This window comes from Eutrigla gurnardus (assembly GCF_963514095.1).
Source record: "Eutrigla gurnardus genome assembly, chromosome: 14".
In the NCBI taxonomy this organism is placed as follows: domain Eukaryota; kingdom Metazoa; phylum Chordata; class Actinopteri; order Perciformes; family Triglidae; genus Eutrigla; species Eutrigla gurnardus.
The window spans coordinates 10,141,720-10,163,471 of NC_139937.1; the positions used below are offsets into that span (position 1 = coordinate 10,141,720).

At 41.5% G+C, this 21,752-nt stretch overlaps 2 protein-coding genes across 4 annotated transcripts in view; both read left to right on the forward strand.

Moving 5' to 3' along the window:
* Nucleotides 1-10,436: 10,436 nt before the first annotated feature.
* eomesb (eomesodermin homolog b) lies at nucleotides 10,437-15,455 on the forward strand. Of its 2 annotated transcripts, none has more exons than XM_084026526.1 (7): nucleotides 10,437-10,672; nucleotides 11,959-12,593; nucleotides 12,712-12,878; nucleotides 13,010-13,131; nucleotides 13,435-13,593; nucleotides 13,851-13,912; nucleotides 14,169-15,455. In XM_084026526.1, exons 2-7 carry the CDS (start codon nucleotides 12,064-12,066, stop codon nucleotides 14,944-14,946), a joined length of 1,818 nt encoding a protein of 605 aa, XP_083882652.1. In that variant the 5' UTR covers nucleotides 10,437-10,672; nucleotides 11,959-12,063; the 3' UTR covers nucleotides 14,947-15,455. The 2 variants fall into 2 exon arrangements, with proteins under 2 accessions (XP_083882652.1, XP_083882653.1); XM_084026527.1 differs by having other exon boundaries at nucleotides 12,712-12,866.
* Nucleotides 15,456-16,749: 1,294 nt separating this feature from the next.
* Nucleotides 16,750-21,752, forward strand: part of LOC311025174 (ankyrin repeat and IBR domain-containing protein 1-like) — a 30,087-nt gene continuing 25,084 nt past the window's right edge. The window contains exons 1-4 of one of the 2 annotated variants that reach the window (XM_084027943.1): nucleotides 16,750-16,903; nucleotides 19,074-19,359; nucleotides 20,212-20,512; nucleotides 21,223-21,405. In XM_084027943.1, the coding sequence (XP_083884069.1) occupies nucleotides 19,172-19,359; nucleotides 20,212-20,512; nucleotides 21,223-21,405 (672 nt within the window). In that variant the 5' untranslated portion in view covers nucleotides 16,750-16,903; nucleotides 19,074-19,171. Of the gene's footprint in view, nucleotides 16,904-18,811; nucleotides 18,831-19,073; nucleotides 19,360-20,211; nucleotides 20,513-21,222; nucleotides 21,406-21,752 lie in introns of those variants that run through there. The other variant, XM_084027944.1, reaches the window with a different exon arrangement.

Sequence of the window (21,752 nt, forward strand, 5' to 3'; positions counted from 1 at the left end):
GCTATCAGGTAGTTTTACTAATTCGCTTACTGACTTACTATGACAATCAATTACTGAAGCAATTGCATATTTGTTCTGAAACATCCTGGAAGTTCAGCCTTTAAGGATAGAAATCTTAACAATATTTGTTGATTTGCCAAGACTACCAAACATGTTATGTTCATTTTGTGTCACAGAAGAGTAAAACATCGTATGCAATGTGCCTTTAAAACATCATCCTAGTCTGTGTAAATATAGTCCTGAACAAGATAGAAAAGAAATAAATTCTGTGGCTGAGGAAAAGAGCAAGCAGCGAGTATGAAGCCCTGTTGGCTCTAGTGGAAAGTGCTCACTACCCCAGGTAGCATGCTGGCTTATCTGGCAGGGGCACGGGCTCCCAACACTGATCCAATATTACCCAAGCAGCATGGCCCCATGAACCTGGCAGAAGGAGGTTAGCAAAGTTAAACCCTCTTACTACATGCCTCACTGCTCGGGGCCAACCACAAGCTCCTCCAGCTGTCCACTGACAGCCACAAAACAAGGCCCCTGTCAGAGAATGTTCAAGGGTCATCGACACTGACACCACTTGCACTTGTGGGTCTCCAGAAAACCAGTTATTGATGCGAGATTCGTGTATATTTGTTTGCTAGTGATACTAATGTATAATCCCCTAAAATCACTGTTAAAAGAGGAGGACATTTTGTTGCAGCAAGGACGATAAAGCCTTTTATTGCAACACCACTTCTAACTTGCACCGTGGAGGAAAACCTTCAAGGAATGCCTAAACCAGGCTGCGTTTTACTAAAAGCTCCTCTCTTAACACAGCCACAGAATGAAGGAGGCAGTATGCGTTTGGATTTTCTCCTCCGCTGTGCTGCCTCTGTCCCCACTCCTCCGTATCGGTGACTTCCAAGACGTCGTGCCACCGGCAGATGGGGTGCAGAGATGAGATTTTAGAAAGTGTTTAAGCCTGGGCAACGGGGAGCCTCTTCAGGGTCGATGGAGGGCAGATAATCCAACGACTCGGGTGAGGGGATTACAAACCTACAGGCAGACCTCTGCTGTTGAGTCCTGCTGTGGGGCACCTTCCACAGGTCAGCCCTGTGAAATGTGGCTGTGCTAATTATTGTCAATGTCAACTAAGTGCATCTTGACGTTAGAATGAGTCACAGCTTGGTGGCTTCATCTTCTCTTCGTGCTGGTACTGATTTATTTGACACAAGAAATATTCTGCTGAATATTTATCGATATGATCTGTGATAGAGTTTGCTAGAATGATGGTAAAGGCAAGCGTGAGCTATTACTTTTACCTCATCATTAATCCCTCATTGCCTTCCCATTTCCTCATAAATCTAAGCCCTAAACCAGATCTGATAAGGAGGATATTGAGATTTTTCTTTGTTAAATTATGATGACAAAAACTTACTCCAGCTAAACTGAAGTCTGAAGCATTAACGCTGTTTTGCTGTGTACCAACTAAAGACAGTGGCCACCTATAGGTAAAAAAAAAGTACAACCAATGACAAACAACAATGCAGTTGTACTGTGATAGTCAAATGAGCCAGAAAGGCCTTTTTTGCTCTTTTGCTTTTTTTGGTCATGTTGGCACCACCCAAGCAATGTCAGGATGCATTTCCTCTCAAGCAAGTGAAGGGGTCTGCCACTGTGCCACAATCTGCACCCGCTTCTCAGGCAGGCTAAACCCTTTGACACCACAGTTTTTAATTAAAATTACATTAGGAGTAATCAGCCGGAAGAGTTGGGGATGGAGGTCAGAGGCGTTGAGGGAGGGCCGAGAGAGCTGAGGTTTGCATAGATAATAGAAGTTAAGAGTTTGACCCTAAACCAGTCGAATCTGCTGCCAGCTCAGTATAGAGTATATTGTCATGGTGATTAGCTTGTGGTTGTTTTTGTACTTTTCTGGAGTGCCGAACATTAAAAAAAAAGGAGGCTAAATATATTAAGAAAAAAAGGAATGTCACATTTGAAATATCTTAGTGACCGCACTGCACATCTCACAAACAAAATTACACAATTCAACTGGATAATTCACTAATTAGTATAAACAGTAACTCTAAGATTAAAGTGTGTTGCTTCCTCCGGTTACTGCATTATTATCTTGTTCTATGCTCAGTGGTAATTCAGAATAATCAAGTTGTTGAAAGGGTTTTTTTTTTATTTACTTATTTTTTTTTAAGAAGAGACACATCTGGCTTTTCACTGCATCTGTAAAAGGGGGCGACCAAATGTTAATATGACTTCCTTCTTCCCAGAAACAGGAGAGAGCTGAAGAGAGAAGGCTACAAAGACCCCATTCGTTTTCACTTGAGGGGCTCTCGCCAAGATAATTATTAGCTTTATGGAAGTACACAACAAAAAGTGGAAGAAACCCACCAAAAGAATGGACAGCACAGGAGAAGAAAATTACTTTTCCCCTCTGCCTTCGCTTTATGCCCCCTTTAACAAGAGATGAGACGGCAATGGATGGAGGAGGCCTTCTTCAGAAGACATCCCGGGGCTTTTTGCGACGAGGCAAACTGGAATGAGGGAGAGCATTCAGCCCTTCTTGTGTTTCTGCCATTCATTAAGCCGGCAAACCTTTGACCATTCTACAATGACCGGAGTTTTCCCTCATTACATGGTCCATCTTCATGAAAAGATGAAGAGGACAGAGATGAGGACAACAAGGAGAGCAGAATTGAAGACCACGCCATTTGAATAGGGGTTCGGTATAGAATCCACTAGCGCTAAACAACACCAAAGAGAACATCTTGTCTTTTGATCAAGTTTTTTTTATCCCTCCATCTCTCTCCCCTTTCTCTGTCATTTTTTTTCTAGAATATGATCCTCTCCAGTCTTCTGTACCCACATTGCCTACAGTGTCTGAATGCGGTTAATTATCTAAAAGGAAAAGTTTGTACCTGTTGAAAAGCTATCCATGGTTTCTTGGCTCGTTAATGCCAACAAAAAAACAGGCATGGCGGATGGTCAGAGGACACCACATGCTGCGGGAGCCTTTCAGACATGTCCCTAATAAGAATGTAGTGGTGAGAGCATTTCTGAATGCACACAGGGGAGAGGGAGATAGGTAAGAAGGAGAAAAGAAAAGAAAGGGGAAAAAACATCTTTTACCTCTCCATCTATAATTACTCCAAATGAAGAATAGGCTGAAGAAATGGTCGGGGAGACTTTCCATTATGACAGAAAAAAAAAAAACCTCGAATAGAGAAGGCAAAGCACAAGATTGATCGATTTTTAATGGATAAAAGAGACGTTTTTGTAACATCTCAGAAGTAACGACGTACCGTATGTGCATCAGCGTGTGCACGGCTGTGCGAGAGTGCGCTTTTGTGTGTGTGTGCTCAAGTAAAACCCACACTTTGTGACTTTTAAAAGCGCTGTCCAAATGGCATTATGTCTTCAACTCTATCAGTCCCACAGCCAGTACTGTATGCTTCAGTACAGCCATACACATCCAGCTGAATCTCTACTTCATGTATGCAATGCTCAGAGATGAGAATGAAGCCCTGAAGTAAGAGGACTGCCTCCCCTTTCCTCTCGGTCAGCACTGAGAGAGTTGTTGCTATCTGCTTTTAGCTGACAGTGATCCGTGTGTGTATGTGCGTGTGTGAGTGTGTGTGTGTGTGTGTGTGTGTATGTGACCTGCTGACCTGGGGCGGAAGTGTCATCTCACCCTGTAAATGTTTTCACACTCTCATAGGGAGAGTCGTGTGTGGGGAAGCTTTCGGAGAGGTGAAGCTTTGCCGGCAGTGTTCATCTTGTCATCAGGTCCTTCACACTTTAAAAAAACAACAACACACTAATACACACAACACTCACACACACAATGTGCAAAGTGTTACACAAAGCAGAAATTTCACTCGACAACTTCACATTAATGGACGCAAGTGTTGGTTTCTGGTCAATTTGGTCTTTTTCTCTTTTCTCATGAGTAAAGATCGATGTAAAAAACATTTGCAAATATGTAAACTATCCTTCAAAAAAAGTTTCTTGTTTCTTTGAATATCAATCTTGACTTATAGTTCTTGACAATTGAGTTATCTATTACGTTTGCTAGTTAAAGTTGTTAAATGTTAAACCTAAATGGATGCAATAAGGGATGGGATTTGTTAAACAAATTCAATCATTCATACTGGATGCTATCCAATCTACACATACCATTATACCTCTAGTATTCTAATGGGCTCAGCTTCTATTTTACCATCAGAATACGAATGGCTGCATTTTATTAGTGGATGATCCTCTCTGAGAAGGTGAGTAGCACTGAAGGTTTTTGAGCAATTGACAGTGCTTTTATAGGATCAGTAGGGTTGTGTGTGTCTATAACAAATTACACCAAAAATGGTGTAAAATACACCTCGTAAAGGATGATGCAAATCAGGGCCCTATCTAAAAGCAGCATGTTTATTCAATATCAGCCGGTTGATTCAATGCTCTGTGCATGTGTGTGTGTGTGTGTGTGTGTGTGTGTGTGTGTGTGTGTGTGTGTGTGTGTGTGTGTGTGTGTGTGTGTGTGTGTGATACAAGGACAAGAGTGGGGGTACGGAGGAACACAGGCCTCACACCGGGGATAGGTGCTAAAATATACAGCGAGAAAAACTCAGTGTGACAGCTGAGCAATAGGGTGGATATGGAAAAGATGTGTTTTGCAGACAATAACAATCTGTTTTTACCATCAGTAGTGGTGTATGTTTTCATCAGAATACGAATGTTTGGTCCGAAATCAAGAAGATTGTTTTTTTTTATGTTTTCTCTGGCGATGTTTGGGGGAATTTTATTCATCTTTAAAATCTTCGAAATGCATTTTTCTTCCATCAAAAAAAAAAAAAACGTATAAAAAGTATAGGCTAATCATAAGCAAAAAGTCAGGGTATAGTAAAGTATGAAAAGCAAATGTGTATCTTTACACACCGTATACAATTTCACTGACAAAATTTTTAGAAGAGCTGCCAGAGCAAGCAAACACATACGCAGACAGCACAGGGAGCAGGGAAGCAGTCTCTCAATTATCAACCTCTCTCCGCTCCTCTCAACACCTCATGTTTTCTGTTAATGACTGGATTAAGGCTCTGATTAAGATGCACTTAACCCATAAACAGCAGTCCCCATTCACATACCATCGAAAAGCCAATTAAAGCGAGCCGGGACTTCAATTAAGACCGACTGAGGCCAGAAAACATCAGAGGCTTTGTGGGTGAGGGGTGAGGGGGGGAGCGGGTGAGATGTGTCACTTTAGCTTCTGCCGAGAGCAAAGATTTGGGTCAGGACATAAAAGTAGTATCAAGAGATTCTGGGGTGAAAACTTTTGACTTTTTATGGGGGGATAAAGAGCGCTGATTCACGTGACAGGAATAAAAGCACAAAATAGGTCTAGGAGTTGAGAGTGCACCGTTAAAATACTTTATGTTGCAATAACTGGAAAATATTACAGTGGTTTGAATTGCCTCAAAGTCACTGTATGTCAGTTCCATGAATGACTTTGACTGATTTGGTATGAAAGGATTGAAGTCTTTGTTGAATAGCACTGGCTGCACTTATTAACTGAATGATAGCTTTTAATGCTGGTTTGTAGTTTTATCAAGAAACTGAGAATCCAATGATTTGCATTTGACAAGAAGAAAATTAACAAGGTAAATATGAATCAAGTTAAATGCAAAGGAGCTAGAAATCCTGATTGCCTGCTTAGTTTTGATCTTTTGCAGTGGTAAACAAGGGATTCTAAGTCAGAGGATCTATTGCCTTCCCAGCAGTTACCAATTCAGACAGGCATTTTTACTGCCAAACTTCGAAACAAAGCAGATTAATTAACTCTCAGGCTTATACCTCTGAACCATAAAGAGCTTACAAATTACCTTGGGGGAAGTGATTACAACCATGGAAAACAATAAATCAATCAATGAATCTAATGAAGCCTGCGTGCTCGTCGCTCGCATTTCTCAGTCATCTGTGGAATAACAATGGGAAAGAGGGGGATCATAGTTAAATTGTTAATCATAATGTGAGACCACAGTCAGCAGATTTCTCATATGAGAAAAACATGCTCAGGGTCCTGCCTGTCGACTCAAAGAGAGGACATAATGCAAAAAAATTCCTTCCACCCCAGTGGAGATAGGGACACTTCCACACAATGCAGAGAATCTATTTATTCTGTTGCTTTTGCTGGGTTATTACAGTCATGCTGTGTTACTGCTGGGTCAATGTATAGACCCTTTAAATCTCTCTGTGGAGAAAAGCACGTTCAGAACCAAAACGGATTTTACATTGTAGTGATTAAGACAAATACAATGTATTCTCATTAGATCTCATTGTCCTAATAATATAATGTGATGCTCAGTTGATGCCTGTAGGGATTTGGTTCACAGAGAGGTCAGAGGTCAAAGGCAGCACTTCAGCAGGGATGATATTTGACACTTTGAGTCTGGTTCAAAGTTGGTAAATTCAACCACTTGACAGTCATATGCAAATGAAGCAGAGGGTGCAAAAGAAGTAATTGGAATTCCCATTATTCATCTTGTTTTATAACTCAACCTCAGCACTTGTTAAAAGCTCATTATTGCAACCTGAGATACAATAGTAACTGGATTTTTTTGGGGGTGGGAAGGGACACTACAGATTGGGTGATAATGAGGAACAGGTCCTAATTGGTCCTGGCCCGAGACTTCTGCAACTTCCCTTCAGATAAGTGATGATAGTCTCATATCTTGGCTGAGATTGAAACTCTTGTGTGAAGTTGTGATCAGGGTGAACGGGACGGGGCAGGCTCAGATCATCAGTGAAATAGTAGACATTTCACATTTCAAGACAGTAACCCCCCCCCCCCAAAAAAAAACAAACAAAAACAAAACAAGAAATAACAGTGCAGCAATTTCGAAGACTGCGAGATGATGGACCTTCATTGAGAGATTTTACAGTAGGGAAGTAGTCGTAATTGTTGCTTTTCTAGTTGCTCACCATGTAGGTTAAATATTCCAACATGGTTCCTGTGTTGCATCAAATGAAAGAATTCAAAACTGAAAGGATGTTGCTGTCTGCCAGACCTCTCCAGAAAAAGAGACATCCCTAATCTCAATGGGACTAATTGGTTGATAACGGGTAACTAAATACAACTTCCTCAGCCTCCTGTATTTGTGAAGAGATAAGTCAGTATAAAATCATGCAAACAGGATCTCATTAGCAAATGCAAATGCAAAAACACCAACTCTTCACAGATAGGCAGAAGTGTATCTCCCTAGGATAGCTGGAACATGACAGCTCACCAACCGCCCCCACGCTGAGCACCAAATGTGAGAGTCCGCTCCTGCTGCTACTCTTAAGGATGTAGGACCAAACCATAAATGTTAGCGTGGGGGCGTGGTGGGGGGAAAATAAGTGGATCCATAGAGGCCTTCACCTTCTGCCATATTAAGCCCCACTGCAAGGCTATCATTTTATATATATATATATATATATATATATATATATATATATATATATATATATATATGAGAGAGAGAGAGACAGAGAGAGAGAGAGAGAGAGAGAGAGAGAGAGAGAGAGAGAGACACAAAGAAAGATTTTAATTGCTGTGTTTCTCAGCACGAAAGCTTTGATCTGGCAAGAAAAACTTTGCACAAATTAAGTCTATTCTTTATGCACTGGTAATTCATTACGAAAAGGAGTAAAAATTAGTTGTAAAAAGTTCATATATTGGCTGCAAGGTTGTTGTTGTTTTTTTAAACAAAACTCCCATAATCCTCTACAAATTACATCACCGAAGGGGAGAACAAATTTGTGGTTTCCTGCGTGATCTGTGAAGTCAGCTGATCAGCCAGGAGGGCAGAAAGCTGTGATCGCATTCAATTAAAGTGATAATTAATTAGGTTTGTATATCTGTGAGTTGTTGAGAGGGCATTTCCCAGGAAGTGAGAAAGACAAACCCTCAGAGCCAATCAGAGTGCTCGTCTGAGAGCGTGCCTATCGTGACATCACAAGCTGTGGCAGGCGGAGTCCCTGGCATGGCTTCAGACTAACAGACCTTCTGCTGCCAGCAGGGTGGCAGTGGCCTAGGGCAGAGTGGCGAAGGCCAGGTCACCAGCTTTTTCCTCCTGCTTGGCATGAGCACTGTGGGAGGGGTGGCCGACAGCATGGCAGGAGGTCAGAAACAGCCCTTTAGATGTGTCAAAAAGCAGGCACAGCTAGGGGAAGCTGCTCATCGAGCGTGACATGAGAGTCAGGCCACTTTGCAGACACGCTGCCCGTTAAACACATGATAACCAAACAGCATTAAGTGATATATTGTAACGTTTTTTTAATATGTTTATGGTTATGAGATGATTTAAGTCAAATATTGATTGTTTGCATCATCACAAAGATTGCTACAGTGGTCTAGATGTTTAAATAAATGCTGGAATGTTTAGTTTAAAGGTCCCCTCCAGACTTAATTTAAGACATATAAAAAGACTATTTTTTGTGGAAAATAAAATATATAATAAAATAAATCAGATATCAATATCACCTGGTGGTTGAAACATCTTAAATCACATCTATTCGTTCTTCAGAATGTATATATTGTATATTTCAAAGTTTACATCACACTTGTAAAGTTGCATATCGGACCATAATTGCCTTCAAACTTGACACAAGACTGGGCCGGATAGCTCAGCCCGTAGAGTTGGCCTTTCTGTATGTCGTCCCCCTCTCTAACCCCTTTCACTCTAGTGCTGTCCTATCTGAATAAAAGCCCAAAAAAATACAATACCACAATACCATGCTTGCACATACCTGTGTTAAAAAGGTGCTGAATGCGAAAATGAGAGAAAATGTATTGCCTCAACATTGCAACAGCTGAGCCAGTGACTCGCAGCTAACAGTGCAAACCAGAAGCACTGACATTGTGATAACATGAGGGGGAACTGGAGAGTGGGCGCTCTCGTTTCTCTTTGAGGTATTACTAAAGGAGTGTGAATAAAAAATGGGTATTTACATTCATAATGTGTCTGTGAACGTGTGAGCCCTGCACCGCTGGGACATAAACTTATATAGAAACGGCAATAGAAACTTACCATCAACGCACGTGACCGACTTCTGCATCAAATGGCAACGTTGCTCAATATAGAAAGAGAAAGCTAGAAAGAGAGAGAGTTTAATTTTCTTTGGCATTTACTCCAATAGGAAATGATACCTGAGAGTAAGAATTTGATTTACATTGGAACATATAGACTCACTGATATACCGAGTAATGACACAATAAAGTTGGCAAAGGGGAAACAGGCAAGCGGGGGGAAATAGGTCCAAGAACATTTAGGACCACTGAAGCCACATGTGCACAGCAAGATCTGTGATTCCTTACTCTATATTCATGACTTCCTGAAATAATCAAACACCTCAATCAGTTTATCAGTGCCATCAGCTATAGCTTTAGCCTGTTTGCTGTGCAAATAGTTTACTCAAATAGGTGATTTGTCTTGTTTGATGTGCAATGTGTTTCTTTCAGACGTGGTGACCTGCTTCATTAACCCTCTCACTGCCTTTATCATGTATATACTCCTCTCCAAGCACGCAGCAGCGGCAGCTTGAGCATCGTCTGCTCTTTAAAGCTGTTAACGGCCCCCCATTTACACAGTAATGCAGCATCATGTAAAGTCTGGACTAGGGTTCTTTTGAACAGAGGACGTAGAAAGAATCAAAGAGAAAACAGTCTTAAATAATCAGTGAGCACTTCCTGCTTTTGTTCCAAATGTGTATATTGGGGAAACAATTGGGCAAAGTTTGTCATCAGAATATACCTTTTTATCTGGGTGACCACAGAAAACAAAGCTACACTATTTGTATGAGCTGCAGAGATCCCTTGTTGATCTACTCAGACAGATAATTCAAATAAAATGTATTTTGTTTCTCTAAGTCAGTGTCAGTCATGGGAGGTTTCATCTGTGCACATATACCCCTTTAAATTAAACAATGCTTGTGAATTTCACAGCCTGATGAATGCACGTTATTGTAGATCAGGCTTTACAAAGTCTCTCTCTGAGTTATCTTGGATTTAAAAAGGCATCAACTTTCCAATGCAATGCATTTTTTCCAATTGCCTTTTGAGGGTAATTTGTGAATGTGCTTAAAGTGTTTGAAGGTGAACATAATTTTGTGGCCAACTCCACATCAGCAGCAAAACCATTCATGAAACCGAACACTATGTCTTTAACTCTCCCAGTTAAAACAGGAGGATTTGGGGCATCAGTGTTCTGGGAACGACAGTGAAGTCAAATCCACAAGAGTTTCTGCATGAAGGAGTCCCACAGATACAGTGACTTTGTGGGGATGCTGAGGTGGGAGTGATTGATGGATGGATCGGGAAGCAGCGTCGCTCTTATACACCTTGGCGGTAATGCCCCTCCCCTGGAGATCTGCAGGAGAATCTGATAATAGGCTGCTATCTGTGCGTCACGGCCACACGGAGAGAGGCGCGGTGAAATCGGGAGTGCGCCTCCGCGCTCTTGATCAGTGCCACTCCACATGGCTCAGGCTTGACTTTGTCGCTCCCTCCTCAACCCCAAACACATCATGTCCTGTGCTGGTATGGGCTCAGCCTCGAGCGTTACTTTGCGCATTGATGTTGCCTAAGTTTTTCTTACGCTGACATTACTCTTGTGTCCTGAACTTGATTTCAAACGGAAACAGGAGTGAGCATCGTTTGGTAAGTTATTTTTTCAAATATAATTATTAATTGTAGCCTATATAGGCCTACAGTATATTATTTAAAGGAGTGTAATTGGAATACTGGAGTTTTTGTGACACTGTCCGATTCGTTTTATTTAATTTAACTTTGCGATGAATTAGAAGACATATTACAAAACATAATTCAGTAATTTGATTTATTAACAGGGATTTAAGGGACATTAAATCGTTTTTATTTGTCTATACACAGATGTGTTTATTTATTCTTGGACAGGATCGTTTACAGTTGATCGTTTCTCGCATCGGACTGTCTGATCTAAGAAACATCACAGGTTTATTCAAACGGAAAAATAATTGACTATTTCCCTTTTTCACGTCGGGTATCCCGTTGGGACACAGAGCCAGATCAGAATTGAATTAATGCAAATTCATTAACTCTGAATAATAATATAGGATTAACAGCATTCCGTCTATTACTCACAAATTGAGCACATTTGTAATTTTAGATGTAAAGAAAGATATTTTTATCCACAGAGGAATTGATTTATGAAGATAAACACATTGCTAACCAGAACATATGGCGTTATCTCGTTCTAAAATTTGAAAACAAAAACAGCACAATATGTTTTTACTGAGACGTTTGCGGTTTATATGCTCTCTCTCTCTGTCTCAAAAAAAAAAAAAAATCAAGAATGGTGAGCAAGCTTTCACTTCAGTTTTAGCCTACACCAACCACTCGAAAGAAATCAATGCTAGTCAAAAGTAATCACATGATTTAGAAGAAATTGGATCTTATTTAGAGGCGATTCCACTCCAATGTTCCAGCAGATAAAATACACTTCGCCTGATTTATTTTTGAGCAGGTCTGTTGTATTACAGTTACAAACTGTTAAGATTTGTGTCTGAAATATTGTCATGTAGCTTCTCCCAGTGAATTTTGAATTCTGATTAATAAGACAAGGTGCATTATTATTACACTGCATATAAACTGAATTTAATGGATCAATGTGTTTTTTTTTAAACAGAAAAAAATATAACATGACAAAGGGGTAGGAACATATAGCCTATATCTGCACCAAACAAAAGAGGACACTTCAAGTTTTGACCTGTTGAGGTTTTGAACCTTTCACCATCTTACTGAAGGCCTATATTCTACGCGCATTGGCCGGCGCTGCGCTTTTATTTGGCCTTTCAAGTGCCAATCGGCCCGCTGACCGCAGATGTATACAGGGGTGCCTTTAATCATAATCATCCAGAATTCAGATTACAGTGGAGGCTTATAGACGTTTTTCTTTTCTTTCTCAGAAGGCACCCAAAAGTGTTTTAGTGATCCCTGAGGGGGAAGAAGATCCCGGGGGAAAGCGAAGTCTCAGCTGAGATCAAAGAAAGCGATCGACAAGAAGAGCAGCCATGCTCGGCGGTGAGGGGGAAAGCAGCACCTTCTCCTCTGCGAAGGAACCAGCGGATGACAGGCGCAAGTCTCCGGCCGTGGACGGGGACGATCCGGCTGCAGGCAGCAGGTACACGGAGCACGCGATGAGTGCTGACCGGTACTACATCCCCGCTGTCGGTTCTAAACAAAGCCCAGAAGCACCGAACCCCTGCTCTTTCATCCCTTACACCCCCGGCGGTGCAGTTTATACCACGTCCGGAGCCGGCAGGTACTCCTCACCTCTCCACCTGGGCCCCGTGTTGCCTGCCGCGGGGTTTCCCCCCTCCGCTGCCGGCCGCGGTCACTTCGGCCCGGCTTACCAACTCGGGCAGAGCCCCGGCTGCATCTACTCGCCCTACAGCGGCACCGGCTCCACTCTCAGCAACATAGGTCTGCCCGGTGCCGGCTCCGACCCGGGGTTGAGGGCCCAGGTCTACCTCTGCAACCGGCCGCTGTGGCTCAAGTTCCACCGGCACCAGACCGAGATGATCATCACCAAGCAGGGCAGGTGAGATGGCGGGAATTTTGCATTTGCTGAGAAATAAAAATCGGATTCCTCGTTCTATAATAATAAAAAAAAAACCTGTTTATATTCTGATATAATATAATTCGTACTGTGTTTACAGACGGATGTTCCCCTTCCTCAGTTTTAACATAGCTGGTCTCAACCTAACAGCGCACTACAACGTGTTTGTGGAGGTGCTGCAGGCGGATCCGAACCACTGGAGGTTCCAAGGTGGCAAGTGGGTCACCTGTGGGAAGGCGGACAACAGCAGCCAAGGTACTGAAAAAGGTCGATATTTGTATCCTTTTCTATTTTATAAATTAAAATTTCGATAGCAGTAGGACTGAGAACCCCCTGCTAACGGGTCTAAATAGGCGTCTGCTATTGGAGTTTGATGTTGGAATATTTCTTTATTTCAGGAAACAAAATCTACATCCATCCGGAGTCTCCAAACACGGGGGCCCACTGGATGAGACAAGAGATCTCCTTCAGCAAACTGAAACTCACGAACAACAAAGGAACCAGTCACAATACTTCACAGGTAAGTAATAGCATAATAAAAATAAGAATAAGAATAATAAGAATAATAAGAATAATAACTCTCACCAAAGATTTAAATAAATTGTATTTATGCCATTAAATTATACAGCAACATACTGTATCTTCCCTGATAAACAAGGCATAACTGACCAGCACAATTGGGGCTAATTTAAATTAAAATAAATAAATAAATAACATTTTTTTATTAACCTTTTGAAGGAAATTAGCTATATTGCATGCATAGAACATTTGAAAATCCTTTCCTTTGAAAAATGAAAGGATATTGACAATGTTCTGTGTGCAGATGATTGTCCTGCAGTCGCTGCATAAGTACCAGCCGAGGCTGCACATCGTCGAGGTGACGGAGGATGGGGTGGAGGAAGCCAGCAGTGACGCCAAGACTCAGAGCTTCACCTTCCCAGAGAACCAGTTCATAGCCGTGACTGCCTACCAGAACACTGATGTGAGCACCAGACATCCTCTCTGTTTCTCTTATACCATATGTGTTTCTGAGCTTAGCTGTTATTATACAGGCTATTCAGACTAATATCCATGTCTAATATGCATTTTGTTTTGACCCATTCAGTGCGACATGTCTGTTTCTAACTCTAATATTAACCATATGTTTGTCATGCATTTGGTCTGATGCTTCATTACGTCTGTAATCTCTTTATCTTCATTATGTGAAGCTTATTTTTCTTCCATTTCGCTTTGTTTTAGATTACACAGCTGAAAATTGATCACAACCCTTTTGCCAAAGGATTCAGAGATAATTATGATTCGTGAGTATTTTTTTACTTCATTTTCATGCATTTCTCCCCAGTTATGAGCTGAGAATAATTATCACATTTTTGCAACACAGGAATGCATCAAATCATAAGTTTTATTGCATCAACCGTCTTATTGTGTTGTCATTTTTAAAATGTTATCTACCAACTTAAGATCTGTTGTGGGCCAACTCATTTTGTTTGTTTTCACCCAGACACTGCCATTTCTTGACCTCAAGTTCATATATATATATATAAATATATTTTCCAGGATGTACACAGCTCAAGAGAATGACCGCCTCACACCATCGCCGACCGACTCTCCCCGTGCCCACCAGATCGTCCCCGGGGCCCGATACACCATGCAGCCGCTCTTCCAGGACCAGTTTGTCAGCAACCTTCCCCAGAATCGCTTCTATAACAGCGAGAGAGCAGTGCCGCAGACCAACAGCCTCCTTTCACCTCAGACAGAAGAAGGAGCTTCCCAGAGGTGGTTCGTCGCCTCCATGCAGCAAGGGGGAAACAGCACCAGCAACAAACTAGATTTGACCCCCTACGATGGGGAATACTCCAGCTCCCTGCTTCCTTATGGTATCAAATCCCTGTCCATGCAAACATCCCACGCTCTCAGCTACTACCCAGACTCTCCTTTCACCACCATGTCTGCAGGGTGGGGGTCCAGAGCAGCGTACCAGAGAAAGGTTTCTCCCAGCCTGCCTTGGTCTCCCAGGCCTAGTCCCACCACGGGTTTCCCAGAAGACTCAAACAAAGTGAAAGCACAGATAGAGGAGGTGAACAATAGTGGGAGCCTGATCTCCTCCTGGGCAGACACACAGCCATCAGCGTTGTCCTTAGACAAGGCTGATTCTTATTCCACGGCCTGCAAACGAAGGCGTTTGTCGCTCAATGATCCCAGCACAGAGGGCTCACCCTCTGACATCAAGTGTGAGGACTTGGCCTCTGCTGCCATCAACAGTAGCTCCTATAGCAAAGAAGCCTCCTCATCCAAAGGCATGGCAGCTTACTATTCCTTTTACACAAACCCTTGAATAGGTCACCTCTGAAATATTGTACCACTCATTTTGTTTGTTCTTCATCTGACACCATGAATAAGAAATATTATTTTGCTTTTTTTAGTTTGTGCACACACACAGAATTTGTCTTTGTGGTGATAAGTGCTGATAATATTTTTAACAATGACAAAATGTTGAAGGGCGTGTGAGGAAAAATAGACATCAGTATCTGAAATTATTGCTGCTTATTACATCTATTCTCTAAATCCATCTGTTCCACTGGACTATAGGGATTTTCACCACCCCATTTAGATATCTCTGTATTTGAAAGTGCCAAAGCATTAAAAGAAAAAAATGAATTTAAAAAAAAGTGTTCCGTTTGTTTCATTGTGCATACATTACTGTATCTGCGTTTACACTGAGGTGTTAGGTTTACAGATTATTTATTGAAGGCCTGTTGATATTTGTGCACTCATAAATTTGCCGATGCTGTATATACCTTCATTGTAATGTTCAAATATTTGATAATAAAAGGCATATGTGTTCTACTCCGTGGCTAAGTGGTTATTTCAAGTTAAGTTAACCTAATCCTGCAGCATACTTCACATATGATGGGCAAATGGGTGTATTTAATATAAGCATTTGTTTAGTATATGAATGCACCAGTTAAAAAGTGTCAGTAATTCCTCACAAGAATATATGTTTTATGCTAATATACACTGTAATTGGTTCATTGCGCATAAGAACCAACACATGCACAGGAGCGTGGTGGAGGGTTAAGCCACTTTCATTCTGCTGACCCAACTTAACAAGAGCAAAGTCGTGTTAACACTGGACTGTTCAAGGGACAACAGGCACAACTGCATGCAAATCCAAATTCTCTATTTATTTCCATGGACTCTGTCGCACTCTAGTGGCATTTTATTGTACTCACAGCTACGAAATCAATCACTACAGCAGCCTGTTGAGTTTAGATGGACAGTGAGTACATCTGACAACTTTATTATCCTTCCATTCATTGCATGGTCAGACCATATAACCATTGTCATACACAGCTTTTTAGAAAAAGGGGAGTATAGGCTACTATTTGGTTGCGGGTGTTTTCCCTGATCTAAACTTGTGCATTTATTGTAGGCTATAACACGTGCTTTCAATTCAAGTCAGTGGACAGTAGCATAAACCGTCTGTCAAGCAGGACTACATGAGAATACAAAATGACAATTCAGAAGAGGCTAAACTGATCACAAAACATTTGAAAATTAATGTTATCAATGTTTAATTGAAGTGTTGAAATTCATTCTCTCTCACGCTTCTATTGGGAATCCCAACTTGTCTTTCCTGCCAACGTGTATTAAAAAACAATTTACTAACATTATATAATCCGTCTGCTTTGTGTTTGCATCATTGTATTTGAATGATAGAAATGTGTTGTACAATACACACACACACACACACACACACACACACACACACACACACACACACACACATAATATATATATATATATATATATATATATATATATATATATATATATATATATATACAGCTATTACACTGTAACGAGTTGTTTGCGTTGTTAAATTATATTATTTTGATTTAATTATGAATGTATGTTTTATGTGGCAATATTATAATTCATATAAGGATCAGGTGAGTTCACGCTAATCTTATCAGGAGCACATTGGGCAATAGCTGCTCTTCCTCTCTCTCATCTCCATCACCCTCCGTCTCTTTTTTTTTCGTGGGATTCGTTTCTTTATCTGGCTCTTATTTTGGAGGGGGTTAGTGCTGCAACCTGGCAACCCGCGTAGCAGTCACCACCAGCGGCAGGGAGAGAGTCAACGCGAAGAGTTGACAGGAACAACATCACTGCTTTGTGCACACATTATTTACGGAGCGCCTCGCTAACAAGAAAAGCATCTGTTTGTTGCGCTAGCGAGCGAGTTATTTCACAAGACCAGGTCTACAGCAGCGACATGTACCAGATGTGTAAGTCGGGATACTTGTTACTCGTTGTTTACAATGAGTTTATTAACTGTGCTAGCTAAGGTGGCTAGCAGCACGGTTAGCTCGCTAGCTGACCCGCTAGCGTATGAAGCTGCTGACGTTAGCCAACGCAGATACTAGCGTCATGATGTTTTTTTATGTTTTTGAAAAACATCCAGCTTGCGAGGATTAGGTGTTGTCGTGTGTTGTGATTAACACTAGCTCTGTCAACACACGGAACGGCGGGCAGCCAACGTTCTCTAAGGTCAGTTGGCTGGTGAATGTTTTCATTAAATGCAATAAAGCGTTATAACGGTTATCAACACACTGCCGTCGGTTTGAGCTAGCGCAAATGGTAAACACCACACCACACGGGGACTTGGCCTGCATGACGGGACTTTAGCGACAAGTGGCAATCTACTGTTAACGGTAAAATGGTTATCTGCTACTGTTTGATAGACCGTCGTTAACGAGTGTATGATAATTAACGCTAGTTATACATTTAGAGAGTAATGTCAACCTTATCGAGCAGTATGTGTAATCGTCTATGAGGCTCTCTGTTCAAAGATCAGGTGTTTACAAGTGTTTACCGAGGTGGGACTCTCTGTTTGTCTCGACTGTGTGCGGTTATGAGGATTATATTGGTGTCTGTCCTCACATGGCTCAAAGCTCGACACGGATTTCTTGATAGGCAATGGGAAGTTAACTTGTGCGGATGATGTCACATTTAAAGTTTTCAGTATGTAGTTATCTAGCGTGGCTGAATAAAGCACAAATGATCAATCGTGCGTCCAAACTGACTTATTGCGAGTCTGTTAAAGAGGGCGAGGTGGAGTCCAAGTCTCACCCCACTCTGGTCCAGCCCATTTCTCTCACATATCTTCCTAGAAAGTTTAAACATGACATCTAAATCTAAATGGGTATTTGCTTCTGTAGTTGTTTGTAACATGAACATCTCACAACTTTGCTAAATGTACTTATTTTTTTTACAAAGCATATAAGCGACAATACATTTTACCCTATATACTGTCAGAAGTTTCTATTATTTTGTCCACTCCATTTGTATCAAGGAGGGTAGGCAAAATACAATAAATAATATAATACAGTACAGTATAGCAGCGTCACAGACTACTTCAGCTGGGCGTTATGACAATGTAGTGTCATAACAATATAACATTTGTTATTTTTCTATTGTCATTTCTATGGTGATGTTGAAAAACCAGTGTATCATTGGGATGATAACGTTCTGATCCTTACATGTGAGAGCAAAGCTGGAGCGAACAGTCAGAAGAGCTCATACCTAAACGTGACGACATGTTACCGGGAATTCCCTGCTTTTCCATTCCTATCCGTGACACACACACACACACACACACACACACACACACACACACACACACACACACACACACACACACACACACACAGCTGTTTATGTAGTTTCTGTTTACATAAGAAAATAATGAATTGTCTTGCAAATGGAATGTCGCAGTTGGCTCACCATTTCCTCTGTCATTGTTGCAAACCTATGGAGAGTTAAGCGTATGGTATGTACACTTAAGGTTTTCAGGGAGCAAGTTTCCTTCTACTGTGTACATAAGTTCCCCTCATAAAGGCATCATTGCACACAATGATTTTTGTGGTGCTGAGAATTCAGTATAAAAACAGTAGTTTAGTATCATCATTTATGCTGAACATGATGATGTTTTCTGTTGATTTGTGTTGTAGCTCACCAAAAAATATATAAAAGCATCACAATGCCCAAACAGTTCTGACCATATGGCGCTCTGGTGGAAGCGGAATGCTGACTCGCTGCATGTTGATATTTTTCGTTTCATGATGACTCCTGGCCTCAGTGGGATGGGCAGCATTGGCACAGAGAGGCGGAAGCTCCTGGTGATGCCAGAGGAAGTCTTGTCCTTCTCTCCATGTGAGCTTTGTTGGCCCAATGTTTAGTTATAAAAAAAAAAATACAAGGAGGTGGTTAACAGGGTTGTGAGGATGCACATAGGAGCTTGCGGCAGAGAAGCCTGAGCAACGATAGAGATGCAACTCTTGTCCTTGTTATTCAGAGGCAGTGGAAGTGATTAATGCCTACCGTTTTTTAGTCAACAAGGCCTTGTTGACACAGCCATTAAGGAATTTAAACTCCTGTTTTTCTTCTTTTCTTTAGGTTATTCAGAATGCTGGCCTATTGGACTTGAACAGGTTGAAGACGACTAAAGAGGCTGCTGTGTCAGTCAGAGATTGAACCCGCAGGTAGGGGAAGAGATGGGGAACACAGCGACCAAGTTCCGTAAGGCTCTCATCAATGGGGATGAGCTGCTGGCCTGCCAACTGTATGAGAGCAACCCGCAGTTCAAGGAGGCTCTCGATCCCAACTCTACATACGGAGAGTCCTACCAGCACAACACTCCGCTGCACTATGCTGCCCGGCACGCCATGGCACGCCTACTCAGGTCAGGTTATGATCCAGATAAAACAAAGCATACGCATAGTTTACACATTCACACATTTTGGAACGGCTGCTGTCAGTGAAGGGGAAATAATAGATGTCTAAGGGTGGATAGACAAGGGACTTGTTTGTTCTTCTCTAGATTTTCGATATGCTGCATTTATTAATCAGTTACATTATTAATTGTGTTTCTTACGTAGCACCGGTTTAGATATAAACTGTGTTTTGAGCACTTTGTTGCTGATCAGCTGGTCACATCTATAAGTAGATTGCTGCATCGCAAGAGTAGTTGTGTATGTTGTTTTGTATCTATACGTTTTTGTCCCATCTGCCTCTCCACATAGCCATCTGTTAGCAGCTCTCAGGAATGCAACATGCTGGGATGGAGTAGGATGGGGCTCCAAGAGCTTCCCACCCTACAAGCTACCAACATTTTTTTTGTTTGTCTTTACTCCTCTCAGGCCGTATCGTTCTTCCACTAACATGTTTGCTCAATTTTGCATATACCCGACCTAAAAAACAAACAAACACTAGGAGGTTTTTAAAATGTCAGCATGTAACTGTAAAGACCATTTTAGAAGCAAAATATACGACTGAATAGATTGGTGGATGGATAAATATGATTCTGATGATTCAAAAATTGTAAAGACTCAAGCTAATTAACTAATATGCTATGCATACAAAAACAAAACAATATAGACTAATAGTTGTAAACCCTAGTAGGCTACTTGGTTAGACACAGCCGAAATAAAAAGGGACCTAAAATGTTTGTTTGCTCTAGATAGTAGCATGCAATCCCATTTCTGGGTCAATGGCCAAATGTTTGAACTGTTATTTGTGTCTCTTATTCATTTAGGTCTTTTCTCCTAAGCAAAGATGGGAATCCTAACAAACGTAATGTGCACAACGAGACATCTCTCCACCTCCTCTGCATGGGGCCACAGATCCTGACCTCCGAGGGGGCACTGCAACCCCGAATCTCACGGCCATATGAGGATAGACATCGTCGGGCTGAATCTCTACAAGTCATCCTAGCATGGACCGGAGCAAAGCTGGACCATGGAGAGTATGAGAGCGCTGATATCAATGCCACCGACAACAAGAAAAACACCTGCCTTCACTATGCTGCTGCCTCAGGCATGAAGTCTTGCGTTGAGGTGAGATTCCAAAGTCTTGTGTACATTTTTCAGTAGGAGCTCATGTAAATAAAGTAGTCTCAAATATGACATTTTAGCTATAGGTGAAGGGCTCCATGGATGGAAACTGAAGGGCTTCACGAAGACAGGGAGCAATTGGAGTGGAACGAAAAAATAAAAGGGGCCAGAGTAACCCCCGATGTTTCCACAATTATTTAGTGTCTGTGCCGTTTTTTTTTTTTTTTTCCTATTTCACCTGCAAACCTTACAGTGTCAGTATATATAGAAAAATGTAATTTTTCACCACATGCAAAACCAAATGTCAAAGTTGGGCTGCATACAGGTCTGGTGTGATGGGAAGAGAGAAATGTACATAGAACTAAGCAAAAAGCAAAGCGGGAAGGAATGAACAAATGTTTGGGAAGCTGAAATTACATAATACTTAATATAAAATGTAATAAGTAATTACACAAGCGGCTCAGATACTGCCATAGTAAAAAAAAACACACAAAAAAACACTTATTTAAAGCTCAATCTATGTGGGGGTCCTGAAACTGAAAAGATCACAGTATAGATCAAAAATAATTTGAATTAGCATTTTTACCATAATTGTGTAGTTACTGGTATTCCACTGTTCATTTAAGGTGTTCCAAACTTCACAAGCCAGTGAGCCCCTGCATATTTGCCCCATTAATTAAAGCCTTATTTCCCGCTTGTTCCCACTTTCTTAGTTTCTGGTGCAGAGAGAAGCAGACCTGTTTGCAGAGAACGATGACCGCGAGACTCCATGTGACAGTGCGGAGAAGCAGCACCACAAGGAGTTGGCCCTGTGCCTGGAGTCGCAGATGGTCTTCTCTCTTGCCCCCGAAGCAGAGGGTATAGAGGCGGAATATGCAGCCCTTGACCGAAGAGAGGTACAGAATAACACACTAAGAGGCAAAGAGTGTACAAGCTTTCAGTTTGTCACATTCAACTGGTGTCACTTACAACCAATTACAAAACTTCTGTATAGTCCCTAGCAAACTGTGGATGCATGTCCAGTGTTTTACATTTTTTCTGGAATTGTGCTGGCCAGCACGCCACTTCACATTGCAGATGCTTTGGTTAGACAAATTAGGCACACAATACAGCCTGCCAAAAGGCATTTGACTTTCAACCTCATCAATCTGTTAGCTCATTGGGCCTGGCTTAGTCATGCATCAGCAAATGTCTATATTTGATTGGATTTTAATACTTCTACTCCCCTTTGCCCCATCTTCCT

Coding starts and splice junctions, on each gene's coding strand:
- eomesb (XM_084026526.1), top strand. CDS start 12,064: ATGCTCGGCGGTGAGGGGGAAAGCAGCACCTTCTCCTCTGCGAAGGAA. Junction 13,132..13,434: donor CCAGTCACAATACTTCACAG/GTAAGTAATAGC, acceptor TTCTGTGTGCAG/ATGATTGTCCTGCAGTCGCT. Junction 13,913..14,168: donor TTCAGAGATAATTATGATTC/GTGAGTATTTTT, acceptor TATATTTTCCAG/GATGTACACAGCTCAAGAGA.